This window comes from Leptonychotes weddellii, chromosome 14 (assembly GCF_054177405.1).
Source record: "Leptonychotes weddellii isolate Sample4059 chromosome 14, ASM5417740v2, whole genome shotgun sequence".
In the NCBI taxonomy this organism is placed as follows: domain Eukaryota; kingdom Metazoa; phylum Chordata; class Mammalia; order Carnivora; family Phocidae; genus Leptonychotes; species Leptonychotes weddellii.
The window spans coordinates 46,529,680-46,555,299 of record NC_138382.1 but is presented as its reverse complement, the minus strand read 5'-3'; the positions used below and the strand labels follow the sequence as shown (position 1 = coordinate 46,555,299).

The following is a 25,620-nucleotide window of genomic DNA, read 5'->3' as shown; positions in this document are numbered from 1 at the left end:
GAGACAGCCTTCTCATTGAAGGTTGCCCAGAGGCATCCTAGTGTGGGAGTGTCTGAAGAGGAAGGACTTAATAGCATCTACTCTGGCTGAGCCCAATTCATCTTCTAGCCTTCATTCCCTCAGGAATGTTTTCTATTCCCAGGATCCCACTTTCCCCTCCTTTCTGAGACGGGACCAGCATTTCCAAGGCAGTGAAAAAAAAAATAGGCTACCAGATGGGCTGCAACATGGAATAGTGTTGGATATCCCAAATCACCCTCACTCTGGCTGGTCTGGTCCTAGAAGCAGAGGAAAGCCAGGAAAACCCTCTCTGGAGCTCATGACCTCTACCGTCTCCCAGCCACCACCATCTTCGGGGGTAGGCTACTCCAGATGGTTGACAATACTTGCTGCCTCCACTTTCTTGATTTTCATTCTCCCAGAACTCTATAGTCTAGTTTTTGCCCCCCCTCTACCCTACCCCACTGAAACTGCTCCTACCATTGGCAGCAACAGTCTGGACCAAGACCACTTCTCGGTTCTTACTTTAACTCTGAGCCATTTGCCTTTTGATTATAATCCTTTCTTCTTGAAAAATCTCAACTCTGGTGGTTCTTAACCAGGGTTCCATGAGTTCTTAGACTGTCTTCAGGAAAAAACATCACACAGTCCTTGAAATTGTTATACAGAGTTGTACAGATGTGCATCTTTTTAGGGGGGTGGTCCAGGACATTCATTCCATTCTCAAAGGAATCAATGAATCGCCAGTGTTAAGAACCAGCGCTTTTGACATCTGGCTATGATTAGGTTCTTCCAGGGATGATCCAAAACAACAATGGTTGATTAGACTTCCATGTATACAGAGGTAAGTCACCAGAGCAAGGATGGTGATCTCACCTAGGAAGTCCTCAGGGACTCAGGCTCCTTCTAGCTCAGCTCTGCCAACCCCAGGATTTAGCCCTCAACCTCATAGTCCAAGATGATGTCCTCTCATGCTCCAAGCAGCATGGTAGAGTGATGGACAAAGAAGAGTGTAAAGGATATGTTCCTCCTGTCTCTCAAAGATTCCTGGATGCTGGTTTGTGACATTTCCATTACATTATTGGCCCAAACTTAGTCACATGGTCATATCTGTCTACAGAGAGGCTGGGAGATGTCTTTATTCTGGGCAGTCATGCGCCAAGCTGAAGATCCTATAACCATGGATGAAGGGTAGAATAGATATTGGGGGATAGCTATCTGCACCTGTCATACTTTCCAGGACACCTCCAAGGATGGATCCTGTTGACTGGTTTATGCTTTCCACTTCCTTCTAGGACATTATGGCTGGGAAGCTACATTTCCTAGACTTCCTTGCAGCTGGCACTCCACATGTGACTTAGGAACTGCCAATTCAATGACATTACCTGAGACTTGATCCTGGAACGAAGAGGGGAGTAGCAGCAGGTGAGGCATCAGTTTTGCTGGTGTGGATAGAGGCCGGCTGGTTTCATGATCACCAGCTTCCTAGTTCAGCAGCTTCCTGCAGCACTAGTGTTTTTGTGGCTTCTTTCTTAATTACAATGGCAGAGGCATGGTGATTCTGAGGGTTTACAGATATCTCCGGAAACTCCATTTTAGTCTACTCCTCCACTCCTTGCAGCAATGCTATAAGCCAGAGCTTCTCAAACTTTAATGTTCATGTGAATCACCTGAGGATCCAGGTAAAAGGTAGATATGGAGTGAGATCTCAGATTTTGCATGTCTAACAAGCTCCTGGGTAGTGTCTGATGGTCAGGATAGATTTTTGAGTCACTCGGTCCTAGGGTGTCCTCTGCTCACCTATACCTGTTCATAAATTCCTTTCTGCTTTACCTAGTGATAGCTTCTGATTATCCAAATTCTGTTGATGTTTCTTCCTTCTCTCTTAAGGGATCTTCTTCCTGTGTTTGTCCCTTAATATTGGTGTAACCCATGACTCTGGCTTAGGATCATTCTACAGACTTTTCCTGGATGATCTCCATCCTCTGGCCTTCAAACATTACCTATATGCTTCTCAAATCCCTACCTCCAATCCGTACTATCTCCTTTGCTCCAGACTGCAGTATCCACAGCTGACCAGAACTGAGTTCTACAGATGAGCAGGGCAGGAAGGAAAGCTTCTGTGGTCAAATAAGTTTGGGAAATACTGTGTTAAATAAAATGAAATTTATTTCCTTGCTAAGTTACTTCCAAAACTGTTAATGTGCTAAAATGCATTGCAAATTTCCAAGAGAGGGCATGTAATACCCAATACTTCTTAAACTTATTTGGCATCTGTATTGAATACAATCTGCTTTCTCAGTTTCTGTTACCACTGCCCAAGTCCTGGACCCCTAGCCTTTTGCTTTTCTTGAACTGTAGCCAACAGTGTAGTTCTGTGGCCCACCAGCTGCTCCTCCCTGCATCTTGCATTGTTTCTCGTCCTTCCCTGCCTCATGTCTTTTACATCATTCTTGAGGATTAGGGTTTGCACCTTCATAAAAGGCATCAGCATATAATTCTTGCCTCTGCTCTGTTTCCCAGGGAATCTGGGCTAATACAGCCTTCCACAGTCTAACCCCGCTCCCTTTTCCCCCTGCAATATTAATATCTCCTGGAAGTCAGGCTCCTAGAACACACTTTGGAAGTGCTGTTGGTCATCTTTCCTCATATATCTACAAGCACCTAAGACTCAGCATGTCCAAGACCTAATCAATCCCTTTTCTTTTATATCCTTCACTTTTCTGGTCAATTGGCACCATATTTGCCCATCACCCAAGCTACCCGGGTGTCACTCTTTGTTTTGTTTTGAAGATCTAATTGGCTTTATTAATCAATCTCTTTCATCCATCCTTCTCTTCTTCTCATCTGACTAACAATTCTTTTTTTTTTTTTTTAAGATGTATTTATTTTAGAGGTGGGGAGGGGCAGAAGGAGAGGGAGAAGCAGACTCCCCACTGAACAGAGCCTGTCTCAGGGCTTGATCCCACAACCCCAAGATCGGATCCTGAGATCATGACCTGAGCCAAAGTCAGACACTTAACCGACTGCGCCACCCAGGTGCCCCAACAATTACTCATTCTTAATGAGGCAGTGTAGGTACCATCTTCTTATCTCATCTCCTTGGTCATCTGAGTGATATACCACTCTGCCAAGCTCTCATAGGCCCCTAAACCTGTGTCTCTTAATAGCATTTATTATACTTTATGGTAATTCCTTCCTTCCTTCCTCCTTCCTTCTTTCCTTTCCTTTTTTTTTTTTTAAATTTTATTTATTTATTTGACAGAGAGAGACACAGCGAGAGAGGGAACACAAGCAGGGGCAGTGGGAGAAGGAGAAGCAGGCTTCTTGCCTAGCAGGGAGCCCGATGCAGGGCTCAATACCAGGACCCTGGGATCATGACCTGAGCCGAAGGCAGATGCTTAACGACTGAGCCACCCAGGTGCCCCTTTCCTTTCCTTTTTTTTAAAAAAATTTTTTTAAAGATTTTTTATTTTATTTATTTGAGAGAGAGAGAGAGAGAGAGCACAAGAGGGGGTAGGGTCAGGGGGAGAAGCAGACTCCCTGGCGAGCAAGGAGCCTGATGTGGGACTCGATCCTGGGACTCCGGGATCATGACCTGAGCCACAGGCAGTCGTTTAACCAACTGAGCCACCCAGGCGCCCTTAAAAATGTTTTTAAATGTATCTATCTACCACTGCTCCCACCTTTGGTATATCATTCAATTTTTAAATCCCTGGCACCCAGGATAGAGAACTAACTAAGTAATTGATAGATAGGAGTGATTGAGGTAAGTGGGAGAGAGACAATTAAAATTTGTAAACCTTCCAGGGAGGAAAACAATTTCCCCTCTACCTTTCTGCATTCTTGGCTGAGACCCCTGTAATAAAAGACAGGTTAGGTCTGCCTGGCTGGCTCAGTCAGTAGAGCATGCGACTCATTATCTCAGGGTCATGAATTTGAGCCCCATGTTGGGTGTAGAGCCCACTTAAAAAAAGAAAAGAAAAGATAGATTAACAAAAGAAAAAAGAACTTTATTAACATGTGTACCTCAATGTATACATGGGAGATACCCAAGGGAAGATGAGTAAGCTCCTGAGGTGGCTTAGGATTCAGGATTAAATGCCATCTTAACTGGGACAAGGGAAAGGGGTATGTAGGCCTTGTAGGGGAGAGGACGTGATTTTTAGGAAAGATGAATGGGTCTTTAGAAGAATAGATGGGAAATAGGATGTTTTGTGACAAAGTCTGCCTGAGTGTGGTGTTAACTTCTCCTATCACAAGAGTCAGTCTTCCCTAGTTTATGAAATTCCTGGGGTGGGGATTTATGACAGTTGAGTTCCTTTTTGGGGGCTCTTGTCTCTAGACAGACAAGAGAAATTCAGAGAACACTCTCCCTGCATTTTCTATTTTTCAAGTGTCTACAGCTCAAACCAATCATTACACCAAAGCAGCATATTTTGGGGTAGCATGTCCTGAACTCCTGTAATCATATTTTGGCATGGCACATTCTGCTACCCTTTCTTCCTCATCTTTGAAAATTCTTCAAGAAGTTTCACAATCTGTGGGGTGCCTGGGTGGCTCAGTCAGTTAAGCGTCTGCCTTTGGAGCAGGTCATGGTTCCAGAGTCCTGGGATCAAGTCCCACGTTGGGCTCCCTGCTCAGCGGGGAGCCTGCTTCTCCCTCTGCCCCCCACCCCCACTTGTGTGTTCTCTCTCTCACAAAAATAAATAAATAAAATCTTTTTAAAAAGTTGCTTTGCTGGAACTTTCATAATGAATCTCAGAATGAACTTTTAAAAAAGCCTCTCAAGGCTAGGAAGCCACACCAGAACTCACTATCAGACTTCACATGAGTATCTATACATTTGGGTGAATTCTTCTCTGTTTCAGGTCCCAAAAATATCCTGAGGGGACTGAGCCTGCCAGGACTCACCTGGTAAGACGGAAAACCCTGAAAGCAAGGTACCAGGTGGTTTCTCAAAAGGGGGCTTAATAAGCACTGGCCCCTTAAAAATCAACCCTACTGCCTTAAAGCTGTCTGGTTATATCTTAATCTGTGTTCCTCACTCTCAAATACGACATTCCAGTCAAACCCTTGGTAAAATAAGCAGTATTTCCAATTGTGTCCTATTGCAAGATTCTTACTGAACTTAAGCAAATAGGCATATTGCCATGAAAATAAGAACACTCAAGAGTTTCTGAATTCTGTCAGGATCAGGTAGGGAGAAAAGATAAATGCTTCAATTCTTTTTACATAGGTATACTTTGCCAACTTGCAGCCAGTCACAGATCACTTAAGGAAAAAGAGGAGAAGTCTCCTTAAATCTGGAAAGCAAAACATTAAAGAACCAGTGATGTTTCAAATAAAAAGTCATAAAAATTATAATCATCTTCATCAATTTATTCAGCCCCATGTAATTAATTCATGTTTTGCTTGATTCTGAGTTAGCAGTTTTTTTTTAAATGCATAGCTTTCTTTTTTTTTTAATTTATTTATTTATTTATTTATTTGAGAGAGAGAGAGAGAGAGAAACAGCATGAGAGGGGATGGGGTCAAAGGGAGAAGCAGGCTCCCCGCTGAGCCGGGAGCCCGATGTGGGACTCGATCCCAGGACTCCAGGATCACGACCTGAGCCGAAGGCAGTCGCTTAACCAACTGAGCCACCCAGGCGCCCTGAGTTAGCAGTTTTTTAAATCGTTTTGTTTTTTCATTAGAGCTCTAGAAATTCTTACCCAGGTCAATGGTATAACCTTAACGTTATGAGAAACCTGCAATCTAGAGGACTTTTCAGAGTTCCTTCCATGAATTGTTCTGAAGAGAAAGCATTTTTGGATCATAGCTGCTTGCAAAAGCTTTTAGAAAATATCAGAGTAAAAGAATAACTGAAAGGGGCGCCTGGGTGGCTCAGTTGGTTAAGCGGCTGCCTTCGGCTCAGGTCATGATTCCAGGGTCCTGGGATCGAGCCCCGCGTCGGGCTTCCTGCTCAGCGGGGAGCCTCCTTCTCCCTCTCCCTCTGCCTGCCTCTCTGCCTACTTGTGCTCTCTCTCTCTGTCAAATAAATAAATAAATAAAATCTTAAAAAAAAAAAAAAAGGGCGCCTGGGTGGCTCGGTTGGTTGGGTGGCTGCCTTCGGCTCGGGTCATGATCCTGGAGTCCCGGGATCGAGTCCCGCATTGGGCTCCCTGGTCGGCGGGGAGTCTGCTTTTCCCTCTGACCCTCCTCCCTCTCATGCTCTCTGTCTCTCATTCTCTCTCTCGCAAATAAATAAAATCTTAAAAAAAAAAAAAAACAACTGACTGACCAAAGACTTAAAAATGGTCATGATTAAAGATCTGATGATAGTTCATTTAGACAGAATTAACAAGGAAATTTGATGATCTCTGTGGCATACAACATTTTAAGATGACAACTAAAATTGCGACCGATGACATTATACCAGGATGTATCAGATTCTAGGAATTTCATACAGTTTCTAGAACACTTATATTAATAACATATACCCATACAAATATAACCTAAGAAGGTTGCATATAACTTGTTTGACAATCCTTCCCATGTAATATAACATGTCAGATAAATCTAATCTCTCTTTTTATAAGGAGAGAGAACAAGTCTTTTGAGATGTTCCAGAAATCCTGTAGAATAATTAAGTGATAATTAAAGTGATAATTAAAGATTTAGACAAAATGACTATTAAAGATTTCAAAGGCAAATACAGAAAATTACATAGTTTTAAAAAACCTTAGCTCTTTTAATAGAGAACTATTAAAAACTTTTAATAGAGTTTTCTTAAGTAATCAAAGACCTGATATGAAGCATGGGAAATTATTTTGATTAAACACAGAATCTTTGTTTTCCAGATAGATTATTTAAAACTTTTTTTTTTTTAATTTTATTTATTTATTTGACAGAGAGAGACACAGCGAGAGAGGGAACACAAGCAGGGGGAGTGGGAGAGGGAGAAGCAGGCTTCCTGCCAAGCAGGGAGCCCGGTGTGGGACTCGATCCCAGGACCCTGGGATCATGACCTGAGCCGAAGGCAGACGCTTAACGACTGAGCCACCCAGGCGCCCCCCCAGACAGATTATTTAAAAGGTAAAGAAAAACCTTTCACAATCTCTTATCAAGAGCAAGCCAATAAAACAGGACCACTATCTTATACCATATACAAAAATGAAATAAAAATGGATTAAAGACTTGAATGTAAGACCTGAAACCATAAAACTCCTAGAAGAAAACATAGGCAGTAAGTTCTCTGATGTTGGTCTTGGTGATGGCTTTTTTTTTTTTTTTTGACCCTAAAAGCAAAGGCAACAAAAGCATGAATAAACAAATGGGATCAAACTAAAAAGCCTCTGCACAGCAAAGGAAACCATCAACAAAATGAAAAGGCAACCTACTAAATAGGAGAAAATATTTGCAAATCATACGTCTGATAAGGGGTAAATATCCAAAATATACAAAGAACTCATACAACTCAACACCAAAAATACCCAAATGATCTGACAAAAAATAGGCAGAGAATCTGAATAGACATTTTTCCAAAGAATTAATACAGATGGCCAACAGGTACATGAAAAGGTACTCAACATCACTAATCAGGGAAGTTTAAATCAAAACCACAATGAGGGTACCTGGGTGGCTCAGTCATTAAGCGTCTGCCTTCGGCTCGGGTCATGATCCCAGGGTGCTGGGATCGAGCCCCATGTCAGGCTCCCTGCTCAGTGGCGAACCTGCTTCTCCCTCTCCCTCTGCTGCTCCCTCTGCCTGTTCTCTCTGTCTCTTTCTGTCAAATAAATAAATAATAATAAAAATCTTAAAAACCCAAACAAACCACAATATCACCTCACACCTGTTGGAAGTGCATAAAAAACATTTGGGTTAGTTTCTATATTGCTCTGAGAGAACATTTAATTTATATAAGCACTAGGGGCGCCTGGGTGGCTCAGTCGGTTAAGCGGCTGCCTTCGGCTCAGGTCATGATCCTGGGGTCCTGGGAACGAGCCCCGCATCGGGCTCCCTGCTCAGCAGAGAGCCTGCCTCTCCCTCTCCCTCTGCCTGCCACTCTGCCTACTTGTGCTCTCTCTTTCCCTGTCAAATAAATAAATAAAATCTTTAAAAAAAAATTATATAAGCACTTACTTTTCATTAAGCCAATTCAATAGAGCTCTTTCACAATTAATTTGACAATATCGTCCAGAGGTAGAAAAATACCACATATACTAACATACATATATAGACATACATAAACATACAAACATAGAAATCTTATAGCTTTTATTAAAATTTTAGCCATATGTTGGGTACATTAATACAAAACTTGCTAGTTTATAAAAGAACAGTTGGATCCACTCAGATGGCTAAAAGTTTTTACTTATATTTGTGGAGAGGACTTTTAAGATTTTCACTTGCCCAGTTTCCAAAAGCTCCTTTTTCCTTTTCAGCCTCAAGTAGTTGCTTTTGGGGGTCTCTGGGTCCCTCAACAGCCCCTGATGGAGAGTAGGGGGCTTAAAGTTCAAGTGTCTATAGGGAGCTGAAGGCTCAAGTGGGAAGGGAGAAGTGTGGCAGGGCAGACAGAGTCAAAAAATTAAAGGGAATGGAATGGAAGATTGAAAGTGGCAAAAGGAAGAAGGAACAGTGGGAAGGAAGAGGTCTTAAAAGAGCCAATTTGGGGAAATCTTAAGTTTTCCAAAGAAGCCAATGGAGTTCCAAATTTATCCTCAGCAAAATCATGCCAACATGAAGGAAGTAGGGTTGGTGGAGCATGTAGTCAGCAGGGGTTTGAGAAGAGGGTTTCAGTTGACTGAGAAGTCCCCATAAGAGGAACAGGATCAAGGGAAAACAGCTCCTATCAGTCTCTGAGTATCGGCTTCGAATTAGGCCAATTTTCTGACCATACAGCTCTTAAAAATCCTTTCAGGGGCAGCCGGGTGGCTCAGTTGGTTAAGCAGTTGCCTTTGGCTCAGGTTATGATCTCAGGGTCCTGGGATGGAGCCTGGCAACGGGTACCCTGCTCAGTGGGGAGCCTGCTTCTCCCTCTCCCTCTGCCCCTCTCCCTGCTTGTGCTCTCTCTCTCTCTCTTTCTGTCAGATAAATAAATAAAATCTTAATCCTTTCAATATATTATTATCAGCTGGAACAAACAGTAACTATTTCTGGCAGTATTAAACTTCTTTTTTAAATTATTTTTTTCCTGGGGTGCCCGGGTGACTCAGTTGGTTGAGCATCCGACTCTTGATTTCAGCTCAGGTCATGATCTCAGGGTCATGGGATCCAGCCTGGCATCATCAGGCTCCCTGCTCAGCAGGAAGTCAGTCTACTTGGGATTCTCTCTCTCCCTCTGCCCCTTCCTCCTTTCTCTCTAAAATAAATGAATAAATCTTTAAAAAAGAAATAAATTATTTTTTTCCTTTTTCTTTTAAACTGAAGGTATACTTGTCAAGTGGCTCAAAACCAAGACTAATAAGCCTTTTGTGACTTAACATGGATACAGGTGGTATCCCTAAAGAGGGTGCAAAAGATGCAACCCTGACAAGATCCAGAACTACTCACTTGTACGCACGAGAACCAACAACCTGCATGCCAAATCAAGCTCTCAGGACATAAAAATGAGACAAACAGGAAAGCAATAGCTGTCCCTGGGAGGGAAAGGATAAATAACCCAAGGGTATCCCAAAAACCAAATTCCTAAGAGTCACAGTTCAAAGAATTCATTCTTAAAAATATTTTTCTCACACAAATCTGAATTTGAAGATGAAGGGACAAGATAAAATTTTACCCTCCTCTCTCAATTGGGCACTACAGACAGAGATCCAGGAGAGCTGATTTTAATAAGAACTCTTACCCTTCTGCCAGTTTTCCCAGAATTCCATCTGGGTAGGGTTTCAGTGATCCCATCCTCATAATTTTCTCTCTATCCTTCTGAGTTGGCTGAGACTCCTGTAATAAAACACAGATTAACAAGAGAAAAGCAAACCGAAGTTTATTAATATATATATCTCATATATATACAGGGGAGATACCCCTGGAAAAATTAATAATTCCCCAAGGTGGCTTAGAACTCAGGATTAAGGGGGTGCCTGGGTGGCTCATTCGTTAAGTGGCTGCCTTTGGCTCAGGTCATGATCCCAGGGTCCTGGGATCAAGCCCTGCATCAGGCTCCCTGTTCGGCGGGAGGCCTGCTTCTCTCTCTCCCACTCTCCCTGCTTGTGTTCCCTCTCTCGCTGTGTCTCTTTCTGTCAAATAAATAAATAAAATCTTTTAAAAAAAGAACTCAGGATTAAGGGCACCTGGGTGGCTCAGTTGGTTAAGCATCTGCCTTTGGCTCAGGTCATGCTCCCAGGGTCCTGGGATCGAGTCCCACATCAGGCTCCCTGCTCAGCGGGGAGACTGCTTCTCTGCTCCCTCCCCTAGCTCCTGTGCATTCTCTCTCTCAAATAAATAAATAAAATCGTAAAAAAAAAAAAGAATTTAGGATTAAATACCATTTTAATAGGGAAATGGGAGGGGAGGATGCAGGGCTCAGAGAATAAATGATTTTGGGGAAAGTTGAATTGGCCCCTAGGAGGATAGAAGATGTAACAGTGTGTGACAGAGTTTGTCTATGTGTGGTGTGGGTTTCTAGCCTGCTCCCTTGTGATGAGAGTCAATCTTCCCTGCTTGATGAAACTCCCTGGGAGATTTATGACAACTGAGTTCCTTTTGGGGGATTTAGGCAGAGAAGGGGATTTCATTTGCTCCCTGCATTTGCTGTTTTTCAAGTACCTACAGCTTAAAATAATCAACATACCAAAGTGGCATAATTTGGGGTGGCATGTCCTGAACTCCTGCAGTCCTATTTTGGGGTGGCATATTCTGCTACCCTTCAGCCTCTACCTTAAGTAAAGAGGAAGTATTCTGAGATTGTGAGAAATACATGTTTGCTCTGCCCTAGGTTAAAGTGGCTGGAAACTATATTTTATAATCAGCTCCAAAGCACCACTCGAAGATACTAGATAACGCGTTCAAGCAGGGCTACCGCCACACACTCCAGCATGGCCATAGATAGGCTCCTGGCTCTCGAGGAGGCACTCTCTCTGAAGATCAGCACTTGCAGAAACCTAAGAGGAACTGCCTCCCGAAATTCTGGACCCTCAGCGCCTCACCCCAGTCCCGGCCCTGCCAAGGCTTAAGCTGGGAGTCCCACTGACTCATGCTGAGAAGCAGAAATTCATACCTGATATAAAATCAAGTTTCCTTCAGGGAAGTGTATTAGTTTCCCCCAGGGTTGCCATAACAGTGTATCACAAACTGGGTGGCTTAAAACAACAGAAATTTATTCTCTCACAGTTCTGGAGGCTAGAAGTTTGAAATCAAGACGTCAGCAGGGTTGTTTCCCTCTGAGGACTCTGAGAGAGAATCTGTTGCATGCCCCTCTCCTGGTTTCCCATGAGAGCTAGCAATCCTGCCATTCCTTGGCTTATAGATGCATCACTAATCTCTGTCTTCATAGGGCATTCTCCCTGTGTCTTTCTGTCTTCATATGGCTGTCTTCTTTATAAGGAGTCAGTCTTATGCCAGTATGACCTCATGTTAACTAATTACATCTGCGATGACCCTATTTCCTAATCAGGTCACATTCTGAGGTACTTGGGGTTAGGACTTCCACTTATCTTTTTTGGGGGGGGCACAATGCAACCCATAACAGGGTAGAGAAAAATTTTATTTTCCATCAATTTTGAGAGCTGCTTTGCTGTAATTACCCTCATTTTTGTTTAAGGCAGGGTCACAAGTTGGTGAGCCAGGGCCAAATTTGGCTCCCAAACACGTTTGTTAGGTCAAGGTCTGCACCATTCCCTCATGTCATACCCTGGTCACTTCACAAGTTAAAGGCATTTGCATCAGTGACTCTTAGTTTAGAATTTGCTTTCTCAGAGTCTTCACTGGTAAAAATCTTAGCCTCAGAACTATCCCGAGAAGCAGAACAAGTGTGTTCCCATTTCACTGACCAGGAAATAGAGGCTCAAAAAGTAAAAGTGACTTGCCTGGATCACTTGGAAAGTGTGGATCCAGGTCTCCAGCTCCCCTGACCTGGGCTGCCTACTGAGCAGGCCCACGTCTCTGTGACCCCGATGCTGCAGGGCTGCAGTGGGCTCGCAGGGCTCCCCTTCCTCCCATTTCCGCAGCAAGGTGTTCACAGGAGGAAATGCTACCAGCACTGCTGAGTCTTAGAGACTTTTTAAAACCAGACACATTCCTGAGTGAAAACCTTTGCGGATGTTTCTCCCAGAGAGAAGAAAGTATAATGATGTGCTGAGTTGAGGGCAGTCTGGTTTTGAGCTGATCAATCTTTCCTTCTGCAAGTGTGCAAGAAAAAAAGAGTGAAAGGCATGAGATGTAGAACAACCTTAATTAAGGGTCAAGCCCCTTCTCACCAGCCTCCTTGTTTGGAGACGTTCTCTTCATAGAGGACAGCAATTCTTAGACTTCCTTTTTGGTTGCTCTTTTAAGAACTGGATCCATGTTTCGGATCCTCTTCCTGGAAAAATGCACTCACAAATGTAAGAGAACGGAACGGAATTGCTTGGCATTTCCTTTATACCTGGTGTTCTGATATTTCATCATAATTAATCTAGGCCTAGGTCTTCCCTCTGTTCTTTTATTCTGGAATGCTTATCAAATAGGATGACAGAACTTCTGGATCCATTTTCTGTGCTTCCTAACTTCTTTTTCCCCTATGCCAACATGAGGTATTTTTATTAAGTGACTAATAAAAATGATAAAATGAAGTCCTTTAAGTCCCTTTAAGACTTGGGCCTGCTGTGTGCACAGTGACCTCCTTCTCTTCATTCTTTTTTTTTTTTTAAAGATTTTATTTATTTATTTGACAGAGAGAGACAGCAAGAGAGAGAACACAAGCAGGGGGAGTGGGAGAGGGAGAAGCAGGCTTCCCGTGGAGCAGGGAGCCCGATGCGGGGCTCGATCCCAGGACCTCGGGATCATGACCTGAGCTGAAGGCAGACGCTTAACGACTGAGCCATCCAGGCGCCCCTTCTTCTCTTCATTCTTAGCATCTATCCGAACAAATACAATCAATAATAACTAGCACTTATTGACTGCTTATTGTGCACAAGGCAATGGGCAAAGTACTTGACACATTGCCCCACTTAATTCCCGCAACAACCCTATGAAGTTGGCACAATGATTGCCCTCATTTTACAAATGAGGGAAGTGAGAGCCATAGAACAGAGGTTGGCAGACTCTAGTCAATGGGCCAAACCTTTCACTGCCTCTAATTTCTCTTTTATACCTGTGACCTCTGTTTCTTTGAACTGCATTTTAGGAGAATTTCTCCACTTGACCTTTCAACTCTGTTGTTGACTCTTCATTGATATCTATTTTGTGATTCAGCCCATTGAATTTTTATTTGGAAAAACAAGTTCTTAAATCTTTTTAATACATGAAATATCCTTTCACATTTCTTGTGAAGACATTATTTACACTTAAGCTGAAGTCTTGTTCGTTGGTAGTTACTAACTCTGTTTCTTGGATGTTAGAGTTCCTGATGATAGATTCTGAAGGCCTTGTTTCATTGTTCTGACTTTTCTCAAATGTTTAGTACTTTAAGACATTTGTTCATTTTTAAATTGTGCATTCTTGTTCTTGTCTGTCCTGTTTACTGAGCCTGCGTGTAGTAACTTCGTGGAGGAGTGGACTGTGCTGGTTGGTTGGAGATGTGGGGGTGTATAAAAGGAAGAAGAGGACCTGTCTTGTCTTTTGAGTACAGCAGTTTTCTTCCCCTCTTGGGCATTAGTTGTTGTCTGGGGCAAGGCTTTGCGTCTGGCCCAAGAGCCCATACTTAATGGTTTGGTCTGGGGAAAATCCCTCTTGCAGCTGTCTGATTAGTCAAATGTGAGGAGAAGGAAGGGATTAACCACATCGGATACTCCAAGTGCATTTTCCTAATTAACCACTCCAAGGAATGGTCTAGGGCCTCTTTTCTTTATACCCATTAACTCTGAAATTGCAGTTCTTTGTTAACATTTCTACTTTCGTGCCTGTCTTCTTGTACATGAATATATATATATATATATATATTTTTTTTACCACTCTTTTATTATCTGTCTTTGGTGTTAAACTTAAAATGGTCTTCCGTACTCCCCCTCCCTTCCAAAATTATAAATATTCATCTATTTTCTTCTTTTACTATTTTTGTGATTTCATGTTTTACATTCAAATCTTTCAGCCATCTGGAATTTATTCTAATGTCAGCCATGACTTGGAACTCTAAACTTAAATTTTTTCCTAATGGTGAGCCAGTTGTACCCACCATGCTTTCCATGTGTGGGCTTTTAAAAAGCAGCTCAGCCCCCAGAGCTCCATAAAAGCCTAGGAGTTAAGAATAGAAAAGCTAGGACTATAACTCAGTCAGATCCTAATCTCTGTTCCATTACTGCTTACAATGGGACTCTGGCAGAGCTTGGTTCTCCCTAGGGGAAAGCTCTGGCCAATGATGTAAGGCCCGGAGGGCTGAGGCAGTGAGAGGATATGGAGAGAGCCCTCTAGAGTTTAATAGTTGCTGCGTTCCTGCCATTGGGCATGGCCTCATGGGAAACAGCTGCTCAGCCTTGCAAGAAAACTCCAAGGGCTCCAAGCTCTACTCTTTAACTGTATATTCTTTCATTAACCCCCATGCCCTTTTCCTATAGATCACTCAAAGTCCAGCTCATGCTATTTCTCTGTGAAGCCTCCCCTGATAGGTCCAGTGAGGCTTTGTGCCTCCTCCTAGTTCCCACTGCATTTTATACAGATCTCTAGTGTAATTTTTGTTAATTGTTGACATACTGCCGTGGATGAATAAATTAGTTAAAAAATAAACTAAGTTACTAAGCATGAAGGATGCTATCTGCCAGGTGCAGGGAGAGAAGGAAAACCTCCAAACAATATGGACTTGCTGCTGACCACGTAGCAAGTATTCATAGACGTGTTCATCTGCCATGTTTGTTGAGGCCCAGGTATTCATGACATAGTGGTTGGTGCCCCAGAGCAGCTGTGACTTTGATGAGGTGCTTGAAGCCTCAGAGTCTTTTTTTTTTTTTTTTTTTGGACCAAGTGTTAGGTCCTGAAGATACCTGGGAGAGTCAACTTTGTCTCTTTCCTCAGGGAGCTGACAACCTGATGTAGAAGTGTGTAGTCAGAATCTTGGAAGAACTTTAGGAAGGGAAGAACCAGGCATATCAAAACCCTCAAAGAGAACAAGTAATGTAGCTGAGTTGGAGGACACTTGCTCGTCTATAAAATACATGCGCCAGCAGCAAACCAGCATTTCCTGTGTGCTGAATAGATGCGAGGCTCTAAACTCTTCACACACTTCCCTCATTTGTTCCTCCTGAAAACCAGGTGGCACTATCAGTTCCATTTTGTAGATGAGAAAAGGGGCTCTCAGAGAGGTAAAATGATTTACCTATGGTCACAACAAGGAAGCCACAATCCGAAGCTCAGGTGAGGAAGGGCTCAGCTTCAGCTTCAGAGAAGAACATAATCTCTGGCCATCTGAACTCCCTCTGCCTCTCCTTTTACTTGGAACTACCTGGTGGGGTTGAACAGAATTTTCTTTTGTTTTCTGGGCCTTTGCTTCTGTGGTAGAGATAAACTAGTAGAGATAAACTCCACGCTTTCTGGTCTCTCTAGGTCTTAATACAGGGCTTTGCACACAAGCTGGCTAAATAATGCAGGAAGAAAACCAACATTTTCAAACACAGTATGTCCGTCTCAGGGCTTGCACTGTTCAAAATTTATCCCTCTGAATTCTCTCCTGAAGATTATGTGAGACGTAGCCAGGAACCATGAAAATACTCATTCCTTTGACCTGTCTTTTGCACTGTTTCCTTGGGAGTGATCACTTTTTTTCATAAGATAGTCTACACTCTGAGAATTATTTAAGAGAATTTCTTAAAATACATATAACACAAAATTTATCATCTCAACCATTTTCAAGCGTTTAGTGCAGTAATGTTTAGTATATTCACATTGTTGTGCAATATACGAAATAAACTTTTTCATCTTGCAAAACTGAAACTGTGTACCCATTAAACAACTCCCCATTCCCCACTCCTCCTGCTTCCCCTTGAAATGACAATTCCACTTTTCGTTTCTATTAATTTGACTACTCTAGATACCTCCTATAAGTGAATCATACAGTATTTGTCTTTTTGTGTTTGGCTTATTTCACTTAGTGTATGTAACGTCCTGTGTAGCATGTGTCAGAATTTCCTTCCTTTTTAACACGGAATAATATTCCACCCAGATACTGTTTTTTATTTAATTTTCAACTTTTCTATTGCTTTACAGTTTCTGTTTTTGCTATCACTTCCTAGTTTTAGTGCATTGTGAAAAGAAACTGTTATGCGTATTCATTCTACTTCTTGAAATGTATTGAGGTTTTTTTGTTCGTTTTTTACGGCCTTACGTGTGGTTGTTTGTTAATGATCCATGGATACTTAACAAAGTGCAAATTCCAGGTTTTCAAGGTATGGAGCTTGAAAGCTTCAATTCAATCTACCTTGCTAATTTAGCAAATCAAGTCCTCTATATCTTTACTTTTTGTATGGTTTATTGACCATGGGCTAAGAGGTGTGAATTAAAATTTTCTACTGTTACTGTATTTATATCCATTTCTCCGTGTATTTCCTATTGTTTTTGTTTTATGAATTCTGATGTTACATTATTTTGTGCATAAATATTTATGACAGATCTTCATTGTTGCTCTCTGCCTTTATCATTATAGTATTTTTGCCTGTATCTTATTTTCTGATTTTCTGTGAATTCAACCGTGTCTAATATTAATACCAAAACCTTTGTTTTCTTGTTGCGTGTATTTGCATGTATGGCATTTGTTCTTGTTTTCTATTTTTTCCTACTCTTTTACTTTCAGTATTTCTGAGGAACACTATTTTAGATATATCTCTTGCACACAGCACTAGTTGGGTTTTATTTTGTGATTCAATGAGCTGTTTCTGAAGAGTAAGGTTACCAGGTCAAAGTTAAAGAAAGCTTCTATACCTCTTGACCCCCATGGCCAAATAAATTGTTCTCCACTGGCTGGACCACTTTATCCAGTCACCAGTCATTTAGAAGCAAACCATCTTCCCACCATTTGCCAGCATGGCTATTATACTGCTGCTTAAATTTTTAATAGGTGAAAATGGGACCTCATTGTTCTCACATTTGCTTTTCTTGGCTTTATCTAATTCTACTTTAAGTAAATAAAGATGGAGGGAAAAAGAAGTCAAAATAAGGGGTGCCTGGCTGGCTCAGTCGGTGGAATGTGTGGCTCTTGATCTCAGGGTTGTGAGTTCAAGCCCCACATTGGGTGTAGAGATTACTTAAAAAATGATAAAATCTTAAAAAAAAAAGTCACAATGAAACATTCCTTTTCAGATATCTCCAGCGAGATTAAGATGGGTGGTGGTGTTTCTTATTCTAGATTCCCATGGCATTGGACCAATCACTTCTCACAGGTTCCTCAGCTTGGGCTTTGAATTTTCCCAGGAGAAATTGTCAAGGTTCCTTCCTCACAGCCCAACACCTTGCTTTCTTTCCTTCTGTAGTGAATAGGCAACATAACATAATAGGAAGTTATAGGGTTTGGAGCTAGATTAAATGGATTTAAATCCCAGCTCCATCTCTATTTACTAGCTGTGTGATCTATGACAGTTACTTACCCTCTCTGTGCCTTGATTTCCTGAAGTAATAATTCTCAAGGGTAATAATGACTACAACAGTGACACCTGTTGGGGTTGTTGTGCAGAAGAATTAATTTATGCCTACTCAGACAGGATTTTTTAAAAAAGTAATCTCTACCCCCAATGTGGGGCTGGAACTCACAACCCCAAGATCAAGAGTCACATGTTTTACTGACTGAAACAGCCAGGCACTGCAGGATTATTATTATTAGCTCCACTTCTGTGAAATACTCCTTTTTCACTTCAACTATAAGGTTTTGGTGGAAGCTTTTTCCTTTTTAGATGACCCTGCTTCCTTAGCTGATGCATTAGGTGTTAGGCCAGGGGCGTGGTCCCGACACAAGCCAATCAGAGTCCTCTCCTGGGATCTCTGAAATTGGGACATGAGAAAGGAAGCATTTAGTGATTCTCTGGCTGGGGAGCTGTCAGATGTGAGACCCAGGCTCCTGGCAGCCATGCTTCCAGCCTGTGGGGGAAGCCAGGTTGTGAGAATGAGGCTGACAGACATGTGGAGAGGAGACATTAGAGATGGAAAGAGTCTGGCATTGTTGGACTCCTTCATTCTGGTGGTCCCCAAATGCACCTTATAAGCTTCCCACTCCTCCTAGGCTTGCTTGATTGAACTTCTGCCACTTGCCACCAAAAAAGGGTTTTAATATACTTCCTAAGGCACCTTAGGACAGTAAAGATTATGAGGTCTCCCATTTGTCTGTCCACCTCTCTCTAAAAAGCCAAAAGCTCTGGCAAGCCTAAGACACACACACACACAGAGAGAGAGAGAGAGAGAGAGAGAAAAGGCAATTCCTAGTTTCTTGGAGTCAGCTGTGACTCCTTCCTTGCCCATGCTGCCTGCATGTGTTTCTACTTCTCCACACACATCAAAAGACAGCTGTACCAATGTACAGGCCTAAGGAACTGTACTTGCTAAACAGGATGTGATCCCAGAAATGTGTGCCCTTTTCTGTACACCCCTTGTCCTATTTTCACTGCCCTATTGAGTAATTCACAAATATATAATGAGCACCTGCCAAGAACCATGTCAGGCCTGGGGCCCCAGAGAGGCAGCAAACAGTTCCTGATGTCAAGGATCCTGCAGCTTGTAGGGCTGTCCAGCTGTCAAAAGACGGCTCCGAGAGAGACAATAGGGTGAGTGTTAAACAGATGCTTTTGCCAAGTGCTGCAAGAGCTCACAGGAGGCTCCATTACTGGTTGCCTGGGATAGTCATCTGGCTGGTCTACCCGCCTCCAGCTTCTCCCCATCCCAGTCCACCCTGTCCACTGCTGCCAGACTGTCTTTCTGAACACAGCTCAGTTGTGCAAGCCTCTGCCTCTGCCTTCTGCAGGTTGAAACCCCCATTCCTTAACCTGGCAAGATACTAATCCAGATAATCTCAGCCACATTGTCCACTGCTCCCTATTCAACCCACTCACCTTAATTGTACACATTCAGTGTCTCCCCACCACTGTGCCCCTCCTCACTCTGTTCCTTCTGTTGGTGATCCCTGCATGTCTCAACAGTATACACCTTCCAAGGTGTGATGACAAATGCCTTTCTTCTCTCATGGGCCTGCTCTGACCATCTGGCTATGTTGCTGTGTTGAGAAGGATTCTGTGGCTATACCCGGGCTTAGTGAAAGAGTAAAAGAATCAGTTAGCAAAATCTGCCATAGACACCAGATTGAGTGAGTACTGACAGCAGGGAAGGGGGTGGGGATGAATAGCACACTAGGGGTACATATGCAGACTCTATTCCAGGTCCAGGTCTAACGCATCTCCTTCATCCCCATGAAAACTTCCTTGCTCTTCCAAGTTAAATTAACCTCTTTTTTTTCCCCTGAATGTTTATAACCTTCTCTCTACACCTCCGTGAGAGCACAGATTGCTCCTACCTTGTATGGGTACACCTGTTTTTTGTCCTGTTTTGTTTGTTTTCTATTTGAGGAGACAGATGGTATCCTACAGAGGATGATACAGGTAGGGATTCAAAACACATTAACTAAATGGATGAAACGATGTGGAACACCAAGATGAGTGTACAGATACAGAAGAGCCTCGAGGGGCCTTTCCTGATAAGATGACTTAGTCTATAAGCCTCGACCCAGAGGATGGTGTTATTGTGGCCATGTTCTCACTCCTGAATGGATTTCCTGCATTGTTACTTCTGTCTCACTTGTTATTTGCTATCTTCTTGTGAGTCTGTGACCACTGAAGTCTGAGCTCCCAGCCTTGCCTTCTTTCCTTTACTTAGTAAACCATTTTTTAGGCAGGGGGAGGGGCAGGAGAGAGAGAGAATCTTAAGCAAACTCCATGCCCAGTGCGGAGCCTGAAGTGGGGCTCAATCTCACAACCCAGGAGATCATGACCTGAGCCAAAATCAAGACTCAATACACCATTTTTGATGCCTCCTTGATGGCCAGTTCTGTGCTCGCTGTTAGGGGCACATGGATGATGTCCTGCCTTCAGTCCGATCACCGACTTGGGGAGAGTGAGGTGGAGGTGGAGAAAGACTGCGAGCTGAGTCACAGGGAACAAGACAGCAGTGATGTGCACCCTAAGAGAAGAGCAGGAGAATGCTGAGGGAGAATAGCAGAAGGCTGCTCGAGGAGTGAGGGGGTGGGGGTTGTTGACACACCCACCCACACCTGCCAAATTCCCTCTTGGTCCTAACTGTGTCGCCTGATTGCTGCAAGCTTCTTCCCCAGTTTCAGGACCCAAATGGATGGAGTCAGGACCTATTTAAACAGCCTCAGTATACCCTAACACCCCCTACCTGGCCCCAACCCACACAAACCTCAAGAGCACACAGCACTAATTTCCTTTCTAGACCTGGGATCCTCATGCTACCCACTGAACTCCCTTGAGTATCTCTTGCTGTAGTTCACATCTGGGACTCTGGGCCCAGGTAATCACCCAGGCTCCTGAGTGGCACAGGGGGCCCTGGTTTTCCAGTCCTCAGGCCTGGGTGACTACCATGGGCATCTGTGATGTCCCCAAATTATTACAGGGTCTCCAGAACAATCACCAGATTTGCTAAAGTTGCTCTGCTCTTCCGTCCCTCTGGGTTTCTGGTCCTACCGCAGACACCTCCCTCCCCCTCCTACCAACTCCCCCTCTCTCCACCTACAAACATGTTTAGGCTGCGGACCCAGCTGCAGAGCTGTCTAACCCTGTTGGCAGGAGACGGGCTGGCTCCAGAGAGCTGGCTGGAGGGGAATGCAGAGGCTCACATTTCTTTAGCTCGTGCCAAACATTATTCAGACATAGCTTTTCAGACAGACACAAATTGCTCATCCAATAAACACAGAAGGGCTAATCCCAGGACATTTATCACAGTGGGGAAAGATGAGAGAAAGGACAGTCACAAGAGGCCTTTGAGAGCTGGCCTGGCATGGCTGGCCCAAGGGGAGGTGGTGAGACCTCCATGCACCCCTGGGGTTTTCTCCTTAGAGGGCCTGAAACCCAGCACCGGGGCTTTGGGATTTGCTTTCGTCGTGACATCCAAAGCCTGCGTTGGTGTATACACTTCCCGTGGTGAACAGAGGGAAGAAATCAACATGAGTCAGGTGCCTTTGTGGGCAGACAGACCTTACCTCCAGTTGTCAATGGTCATGTGGGATAGATGGCTACAGGGACTTCCTATATTTCCCCCAACATGCACACACAAAATGTCCTCAAGGCATTCTGTAGTTGTGTGCAGAGTTCTCAGGAGATGTCCCTCCTGGCTTGGAATCTCTCATTTCTGGAATTCTCATTTCTGACAGGTGTGAGAGCATGGCTGCTGAGAAAGCAGGTTGAGGGACTAGGCTGACCACCGTGCCAGGGGATCAGAGACATGGGGATCCTCTGTCCACACCAGAGGGCTAGCCAAGCCATTGAAGTCCTTTCCTGGTCCCTTTCTGCTAGGTCCTTCTAAAGGGCCCCATGAGCATTCCCCTTCAGGGACTGTGCCCAGAAATGAGAGAAACTAGACCCTGATCTGAGGACCAGCATCAGAGCCCAGGGAGAGGAGGACCAGGTGAAGCCTCTGTAGACAGCCTGGGTCCCCCACTGCCCTATGTCTGGGTCTGTGCCATGCCACTGAGACTGGAAAGAATGCCCAGGGGTGAGGGTCTCCTTAGTGGGAGGAGACAATGACTAGATCGGGGTAAGGGCATGATAATAATTGTCAACTTTGATACAGTCAGGCGCTATTCTCACTTTTCTCATAACAACACGATGAAGTAGGAATAGTATTATTGGTACTACTTTCCAGTGAGGCACTGAGAGTTTAGATAATTTACCCAAGGTCACCCAATTAGTGAATGGGAGGCTTCAGAATCTGTGCTCTTAATTTGCCATATGGTCTATGGGTGTAAGTAGAGATGCAGTGATTTCAGAAAGCAGTTCAGAAATTCCAGTTGTGTGGGAATCCTCAGGATGGTGGGGTTTGGAGGTCTGGAGTTACCAGAACTGATGCTTTCTTTCTTTTTTTTAAGACTTTATTTATTTATTTGAGAGCGAGAGCGAGAGAGAAAGAGAGATTGAGAGAATGAGTGGGGAGAGCGGCAGAGGGAGAAGCAGACTCCTTGCGGAGCAAGGAGCCCAACATGGGACTCGATCCCAGGACTCTGGGATCATGACCTGAGCTGAAGGCAGACGCTTAACCAATTGAGCCACCCAGGGGCTGGGGATGATGTTTTCAAGGCACAGTGTTAAAACAGGTTTCCATTGAGGACCCGAGGGCTTTAAAATTAGGATGACTAATGCTCCTGTGACATGGGATGGTCCTGGGCAAACAGAAGTAAGTTTACCAATCTATCTGTAACAAAAGGGCTGGGCTTGAATCATTGCCACAGACTTCAGGACCCACCTGTGGGCTAAACTCCTTCTTGCACCTCCCAGGCTAGAGATTCACAGAGTGGCATGCTGATGAGGAAGATGGGCAGAATAACAACCAGCCAGCAGCAGCTCTTCCCAGACACTTGGGAGGAACCGACTATACCATCAAGGGGCTCTACAGTAGGGACACCACAGCCCTCAAAGATTAGTGGAAACAAAGTGCCTTATGGTGTGGCCAGTCCGAACACAATCAGGAAGGTTGAGGCAAATTCTCAGGGGAGATGTGGCAGCCAGACAGGCAGCATGAACCTGGTGGTCTCAAAGGAGGCCAGAGGCAGGGCCCAGCCCACTGCCTGCAGGAAGTTTCTTTTCTGGTTCCTGAGACTTCATTCCTGCCAGGGATGACCTCTCATCTACCCACCTGCCTGGTAAACCCACTTGACCTGCAGTCCTAGGCCCAGCAGCTCTACCCTTCTCCCTCTCTGGCTTTGTCCCCACTTGTTACATGAGCATGTCTGTCAGTCTCATTGGTTGCAAAGATCTGAAACTCACTAATGCAACACCTAGAGGATTTCAGTATAAGGAGATTGGGTTCTGAGGCACAGAAATGCTATTAGGCCTCAGGAGGGAGGAGAATGGGGCAAGAAGCCGAAGGAATGTAGGTAGTGCTCTCTTCATTTCTAGGTACTTTTTGTGGTCTCTTTCTTTCAATCAGTTTTCTTTGCTTCTCTATGTATTGGCAGAAGGTGGAATATTTACATAATTTCAATTCCAGCCATACCTAGGGTCTGACTGACCATCCTGAATCTCAAAACCAAATTCTCAAGAGAGACCCTCTCACTGGCCCAGCTTAGGTCAGATGCTCACCTTTGGTCCAATCAGCTGTGGCTGGTAGGTGGGTTCAAGCAGTACAAAAATGGATATGGAGGACCAGTCCCAGGAGGGTCAAGGTTTTTGGAAAAAGAGTCACCAGAAGCTGGCTAGACACTTTTACTTTCTATCATATAGATTTCCTAGAACTGATAGGTAACTGTGCCTTCCCTTCGCAGAATTTATAAAATTTCTTTTGTGGGTCCCTTCATGCTTGGTTCAGTGTTATTCTCACTCTTGAATATTGTAAAAATTAATTTGGGTAACTGTGGTAAACCATTAAAAAATCTAGTTCTTAAGCCTGGTGACCCATCACCTCTACCTTACACAGCACTCTGTCTTTTTCTCCTTTGTTTTATGGTTTAGGATCTGGCTACTCAAAGTGAGACTGACAGACCAACAGCATTGTAGTTCTTTTTTTTTTTTTAAGATTTTATTTATTTATTTGAGAGAGAGGAGAGACAGAGAGCATGAGAGGGAGGAGGGTCAGAGGGATAAGCAGATTCCCTGGAACTTGATCCCAGGACTCCAGGATCGTGACCTGAGCTGAAGGCAGTCGCTTAACCAACTGAACCACCCAGGTGTGCCCCAGCATTGCAGTTCTTATTAGAACTGCAGAATTCCCCACCCCCTCCCACATATTCGAGTAGCTTCTGCATTTTAACATCTCCCCAGGTGATTTTCATTAAAGTCTGGTAAGCACTGGAGGAGCTTCTTGTCCTATCTCTCCTAATAGACTAGAAATTCTGATGGCAGGGTCTCCATTCAGCAGACGTCTGGCATACACTTTTTATGTTCAAAGTGCCTTGCATTGTCTTGCAAGGGACAAAACTCCTCAAATGCAGTAATGAGGGATTAAAACTTAGAATAGTGGTTGAAGAAGATGAATTAATTACATGGCATCTGAGTTTTGCTTTGAAATAATCCTACAGGAGGTGGAGGGAAGTTGGAGGTATAGAGGAAGCAAACATGGGGTGATGGAAACATTGAGGTTCATTATACTATTTTCCTACTTTTGTGTATTTTTGAAATTTTTCATAATAAAAATTAAAAGGAATAATGGTGGAATACATTGTAAGAAATCATCTAGCTGCTTAAAATAAATTTGTTTCCTGGCCAAATGAAGTAAATGAAGTAAATCCATTCCACTTCCAAGTGGGATTGCACAATTCCTGTCAGAGACTTTTGGAGGACGCGTGCAGTAGGAAGAAGTTTGGAACATTGGTCATGTGCAAATGATTTTCTAATTTTGCAAAAGTCAGGGTGGTAGTTTCTTTCTGTCACTTCAAGCTGAGACTTGAGGAAAAGAAGGGAAACTTGCCAACTCATATAATTCATCAGTCCAGGGGCCATCAAATATGGCCATACTAGGGCACATATCCCTGCCTCCGTATTGGCTTAATTCTCAGGCAGGCTCTTTCCATGATAGCTGTAGGGGGTTAAATAGTGTACGCCCCAAATTCATGTCTACCCACAACCTCAGAATAGATCTTGTTTGGAAATAGGGTCTTTGCAGATATAATTGGTTATGTCAAGATGAGGTCATACTGGATTAGAGTGGGCCCTATTTCCAGTGATTTGTGTCCTAGCAAAAAGAGGAGAGGACACGTCGACAGAAGAGGAGCATACACAGAGAAGGCCATGTGAAGACAGAGGCAGAATGGAGTGATGCAGCTAAAAACCAATGAATGCTGGGCTGCTGGGAGCCACCAGGAGCAAGAAGAAGCAAGGAAAGATTCTTTCCTAGAGCTTTCAGAAGGAGCTGGGCTCTGCTGCCCTCTTGATTTTGGATTTCTAGCTTTCAGAACTGTGAGAGAATAAAGTTCTGTTGTTTTTAGCCACCAAGTGTTTGGGAATTTGTTACAGAGTCCTAGAAAACTAATATTAATACCCTTGGCAACTCCAGGATGGCCACCCCAGAGGAAAGGAAGAGACTTTTTCTCAGTATTTCTCAATATTTCTCAATCAGAATTCCTGAGGGAAGATGCGATCTTTGTTTCTTGGCCTCCTTGGACCGTGTGTCAATCCCTGAACCAGTCACTGTGGCCAGAGGGAAACAGTGCTCTGATTGGCCAAATATAAGTCCACTGAGGAGCCCTATCCCAATTAATTATATGGTATTTGAGTTCTGAGGTTAGCCTATCCCAACCACACAGTGGAAGAGTGGACCTTCTCTTACCATAAAGAGGAATGAATAAAGAGTAGACAAAATTAACACCAGTCCATT

At 43.6% G+C, this 25,620-nt stretch overlaps 1 protein-coding gene and 1 long non-coding RNA gene across 2 annotated transcripts in view; one reads left to right on the top strand and one right to left on the bottom strand.

Moving 5' to 3' along the window:
- LOC102726318 (serine protease inhibitor Kazal-type 4) overlaps positions 1 to 9,894 on the bottom strand; it is a 45,430-nt gene extending 35,536 nt beyond the window's left edge. The window contains exon 1 of the mRNA XM_081803072.1: positions 9,827 to 9,894. Coding sequence (XP_081659198.1) covers positions 9,827 to 9,854 — 28 coding nt within the window. The 5' untranslated portion in view covers positions 9,855 to 9,894. The remainder of the gene's footprint in view (positions 1 to 9,826) is intronic.
- Positions 1,301 to 25,201, top strand: LOC145717043 (uncharacterized). Its single transcript, XR_014140022.1, has 3 exons — positions 1,301 to 1,425; positions 4,872 to 4,917; positions 24,983 to 25,201. It is a non-coding gene; the product is annotated as an uncharacterized LOC145717043 (long non-coding RNA).
- Positions 25,202 to 25,620: the final 419 nt, after the last annotated feature.